The sequence below is a fragment of the Montipora foliosa genome, chromosome 1 (genome assembly GCF_036669935.1).
Source record: "Montipora foliosa isolate CH-2021 chromosome 1, ASM3666993v2, whole genome shotgun sequence".
Taxonomy (NCBI): domain Eukaryota; kingdom Metazoa; phylum Cnidaria; class Anthozoa; order Scleractinia; family Acroporidae; genus Montipora; species Montipora foliosa.
Genome location: NC_090869.1, coordinates 64245857 through 64250856, shown reverse-complemented (window position 1 = coordinate 64250856; position 5000 = coordinate 64245857). Strand labels below are relative to the sequence as shown.

The following is a 5000-nucleotide window of genomic DNA, read 5'->3' as shown; positions in this document are numbered from 1 at the left end:
CAGCATCATAGGTGTTGTTGAAATGTGTCAGCCACTGAAACAAAAGATGTCGGCAAGGCGCTCGCTGGCGTATCAATATCAATGTCTTAATATTGATGTCTTCGCTATGATTGACATTTTCCTATAGATTTTCAGCGAGATGACTGAATTACAAGAAAAAGCCCGAAAGGAGGGAATTCTTAGAACCGATGAACCGGAGCAGCCGCGCGGCATGAGCGGGGAGAATGTAGTGGTAGGGAACCTCTTTCTTACCACTTCAAAATGATATTATGAATAGAGTTATAATGACCTTTTGGGGGATGATTGTAACAAGCAGAGCACGTTCTTCTATAAATCAATTCGTATTATGGAAAGCCATAACTTTCTTATGTTAGCTTTATTCTTTTGGTCTTGAAGTTTTGTCCTGTGGTGTATGTGGCTTTTATGTGGCAAAGTTTTGTCATTATGTGATGAGGTTTGATGGTTACGTGTTGCCACGTTTCCATCACGATATGTTGATATCTTCTTTTGATGTGCTGTGTTCACATTTTGTGGTGAAGTTCTTTTATGACGTTCGAGTTTCTCCCTTTATTACACCCATTTAGAAATCACTGGTGATCCCTGCAATCTAATTGGCTCTCAGCAGTGCGATTTATTCCCAAATCGCACTATTTTTTGCTGTAAATCGCACCATTTCCCCAGCCAATGAGAAAAGAACTCTTAAAACAAAACAACCAATCAGAATTCAAGTTTTGTTTAAGGTAACCAATCAAATTGCAGGAAAATGAGACAAAAAAACACTAGGGGGCGAATTTTGCATCTTTTGTTCCCAACTGGATCAAAAAAATATTGGCACTGACTAAAAGAATGAAGATTAAATAAGAAAGTTTCGGCTTTCCATGAATTTGGATTTCATGAATGGGGAGGTTTAAACCTGGGCTTGTACGGTAGTACGTCATGTAAACGTCTAAATATGTCCAACGTTAGACGAGGAGCTTGCATTCAGTTTTAACGAAGTCTGCTGGTTACACCTTCCCACAGTTAACTGGAGGCGATCTGATGTCCAATCTGATGGAGATGGAGATGGGTAAAGTGTTCAACTCGCACAAAGAGACTTTTGGTGCTATGCTACGTGAGGGTGCCAAGATGATCAGTGCTCAAGCACACATTCGGAACAACCCAAAAGAACAGCGAAAGTCATCGATCTTTGGTCATGTCTTGCAAAGGGACTAAATTTGGATGCCCTTCGTACTTGTTTTGAAACTTTTTTTCTTCAACAATTTGCACAAGCACTTTCGGATACTTTGAGCCGTTTTTTCGAGGGAAAAGGGAGGGGGAGGGAGGGGCATTGCGTAGCCCAATATGAAACTTGTCTAGCACAGTGAATCAATGAATTCAACCTTCCAAAAGAGAATTTCATTTGTTTGTCACACTTTCACTCGGGAGATGTTCCGTTTCGCAGCAGCAAATTTTGCCAATTAAAGTACAGTTACAAATTTCGTTATATCTTTTTTGTGATTTACCTTAAACGGAATTTTCATTTTGACCCATCTTCAGGGCTACAGGGCTAAAGAAACTGATGAAGCGTCGGTGACTGAGTGAAGCGCGAATATTTAGTTATATCAGTTATTGTCCAACGATATACGGTTTTTATTCTTATTTTTATCGGCTCATTTCATGCAACCTAACGTTCCTTTGGCGTTTAAATTAACTACCCTTTAAAACTGGTTGTCAAACTGTATCGACCCGTCAGGCTGATATTGATCAAGGCAACCGTGAAATCCCTTGACTGGGCATGCATTGAACGCGCCCGGTTCGTAGGCATCCCAACCAGACTGTTTACCTGTCGAAAGCCAATGTTCTGCGTGTTTGTAGACTTCATTTCCGTATCGATTCCGAACATACAGACCTGGGTTGCTAGGGGCATTAAGCCAGGTACCGCTGAAGAAGACCTTTGTTGGCAGATGTTTAGAGGTGAAGGATTTCTCTGAATGCATCTTGTGCTGGCCGTACATCTGAATGGACCAGCCATCCGCAAGTATCTCGATCTTTCCACCTGCCAAGCTGTCTTCCACACAGCACCATGGCTGCTCTACGAGTGACACGGAAAAAAACCGTTAAGGACGGTGCCTACTAATTCAATGGTATTTTTGCGCGGTTTACTGACTATGCAGGAAAAGCATATCTTAACAAGTGTTATTGAAATCCAATAAGAAAATTGGCGGTAACCACGCATTTTTCGAAGATAATTAATCAACAATTTTTGTAAAAAGCTTAAAATACAAAGCAATGTATGGCGTTACTTGTTTTTCGATACATTTGGTCATCACATGGTCATCACATGGGCCATGCTTGGCGACCCTGGAGCAGACCACCGAGGGTATGATGTGGTAAAGCACATCACGTCGTACGCGTCAAGGTAACGCGATACTTGAAGGGAGGTTCTCCATCGATTGCGTTTTTGATGATTACTTTACCCAATGCATTTTTTAATTTGCCAACAATTGGAACACAAGAACCCTTTCCCATTATTTGCCTGGCAAATTAATATATATAGGGGACTTGTTTGGGTAGCGTTGTTGGGATCTCAACCAAATTAGGTTGTGACTATCTAAATTTGGGGGTCGTCAACCGACGACGCGGAGATCCGGTAAAACGTTGCAACTTAGCCACACAACAAATGTTATCCAATGATATTGAACAGCTGCCTCAACCCTTTCACTCCCAATAGACATTCTTTTAGATTTTAGCTTCAGCTACAAACGTCTTATTCATTATTGTCAATCCCTTGGAAGAGAAACGTTTAACTCCAACATCTTAAGTCCGTTCAAGAACTGTGACTAGTACTTTACACGAGTCACATGTTGGCTATCGTTTGGTGTTGGTTGATCGATCGATCGATCGATCGATCAATCATGATTGATTAATTGTTTGGATTGGCGGCTAGCTAGCTTAGGGTTCCAGCACTGTTGACGGTGGCGAATCCAAACCTGTTTACGTCTAACCAAGGTTGGATGAAATGCTTGTTTGAAAACTAGACTTAAATGCAACGTTAAGTAAGCGAAAAACGTTAAACGATCACCTTTGTCTACAATTTGTAAATTTATACTTGAAACGGATCATGCGTCAAGAAAAATCATCTGTCTAGTGTAAATAGTAGAGACGCATCATCCGTCTGGACGAATTATCAGACGAACTATATACGAACGGTAAAAGTGATTCTCGCGCTTTAACTACAAACAATCACTTCTACCGTTCTTCTATCACCCACACTTCAAATATCTGCATTAAGTTCAGACGAACTATCTTTAATTTGCTGAAGTTCGTCCCAGACGGATAATCCGTTTCTAGTATAAATTCGACCTTTGTTGGAAAATTAGTCTGGTTCTTATCGCTTACAGAAAGTTGAATTTTTGTACTCACTGATATTCTTGACCATGTAACCTTGTCGGGCAAATACGTCTTTAATCATCACAAGCCTAGAAAAATCCTCTGTAAAAAATGTGATATCAGCATCTCTTTCCCAAGGCAACAGTTTGTTCATTTTAACAGCACCTAACAAAGTGCCTTCCTGGAGTTCGCAAGTCAAGTTGTTCCTATTACACTGCTCCATCACAAATTTTATCGCATCGGCTAAATTCTCCAAACAACACGGTGGCACTGCTAGTGACGACTTTATGGGGCATTTTTCGCCATCTCGATGTTTAATGCCTCTTCGACAACCAAACCATCGAATTGTGCCATCGGCCTCAATTATCTTTCTGATTTTGTGTCGATTTACGAAAGGAACCAATTTAGAATCGTGCACTTGTGGAGATTGCATGTGGAACATTACATCCGGGCAACTAACTACCGTGCCTCCGTCATGACCAAGTCCCGGATGTATGTCTGAATATTTCTCTTTTACCCGCAAAAATAAATCCCTATAAAGACCGTTTGTTCCCCTTGCATCCAATCCAATACTTCTTAGAAAAGTTGATTTCGCTAAAAATGGGCCCGACAGATGATCGCAAACCAGGCATTCGGCAAATGATCTATAGTAGCCCGTTTTATAAGCCAAAGTGTAGTTTTTGAGCTGTATTTGAAAACAGCCATTTGACCAATGACCAGTTAAATTTCGGAAACTCCCACCTGCAATAAGAGTGTTCTCGTGTGTTGTCAGAACTCGTAAAAGTCTTTCCAAGTTGATTTCATTTGTGAAGTGCGTTAAACTAGGAGCAATCAAAACGTAGTCCGTACCTAACCCATCTATTATGTTCTGAAGCAATTCGCCCTTTCTATAAGCCCTATTGTGCAAAGAATAAATCGCGGCTTTAACATTTGGCGACGTCCTTTCCTTTATTGCGTCAAACGATTTTTGATTCCAGTTTGTTCCCAAAATAAAATGCGTCCTGATCTTTGGAAACAAGCGATACACACTGTCAAAGAATTCAAGAAACCTGCGGACGGAACGAGCTTGACCTGTTTTGTTGAATAGCATTTGTTGACCACCCGTTGTTTTCTTGGTAACGACGTCGTCAAAAACGAGAGACACGTGCTCTTCAATATCTTGTTTATATGGGCATTCTTCCGTTTCAAAGCCTTTTCTATAAAACGGATAACCATGAATTGATCCTCTATAAACTTCAGGGCAAACAAGTTTTGATGTTTTCAGCTGGTTCTCGTTGACCTGTCTTTGTTTTACATCGTCAGTGCTCGTCCTTGTAATGAGTTCGATTTCACGAAGTAGGGCTCGAAGATTGTCTGAATGGCCGTCGATTATTCTTGCCATGGCTGCATCGCGGTCCACTGTCATCCGTACGTAATTTAGGTCTTTAGTCAAACGTCTGAGTCTCAAAATTGTGTTTTGGTGCGCGACACAAAGAGGTTTGTTAAGGACCTGCTTTAACAAAGCGATTTGCGCCTCGTTGTTAATAATACTCCGCGACGAGGAATAAATTTTAAGGCACAAATAAATAACAATTAATACCATAAGAATTGTCTTGAGCTTTCGCTGAAGCCCTAACATCCTTCCGAAGTCA

The 5000-nt window shown here is 40.9% G+C and overlaps 2 protein-coding genes across 2 annotated transcripts in view; one reads left to right on the top strand and one right to left on the bottom strand.

Moving 5' to 3' along the window:
• LOC138004597 (cation channel sperm-associated protein 4-like) overlaps positions 1-1272 on the top strand; it is a 45543-nt gene extending 44271 nt beyond the window's left edge. Inside the window, exons 15-16 of the mRNA XM_068851151.1 lie at positions 128-232; positions 1021-1272. Coding sequence (XP_068707252.1) covers positions 128-232; positions 1021-1212 — 297 coding nt within the window. The 3' untranslated portion in view covers positions 1213-1272. The remainder of the gene's footprint in view (positions 1-127; positions 233-1020) is intronic.
• A 145-nt stretch (positions 1273-1417) lies between these two features.
• LOC138004590 (uncharacterized) overlaps positions 1418-5000 on the bottom strand; it is a 3608-nt gene continuing 25 nt past the window's right edge. The window contains exons 1-2 of the mRNA XM_068851144.1: positions 3403-5000; positions 1418-2071 (exon numbers count right to left, since the gene is read on the bottom strand). The exon at positions 3403-5000 is cut by the window's right edge and continues 25 nt beyond it. Coding sequence (XP_068707245.1) covers positions 1698-2071; positions 3403-4987 — 1959 coding nt within the window. The 5' untranslated portion in view covers positions 4988-5000 and the 3' untranslated portion in view covers positions 1418-1697. The remainder of the gene's footprint in view (positions 2072-3402) is intronic.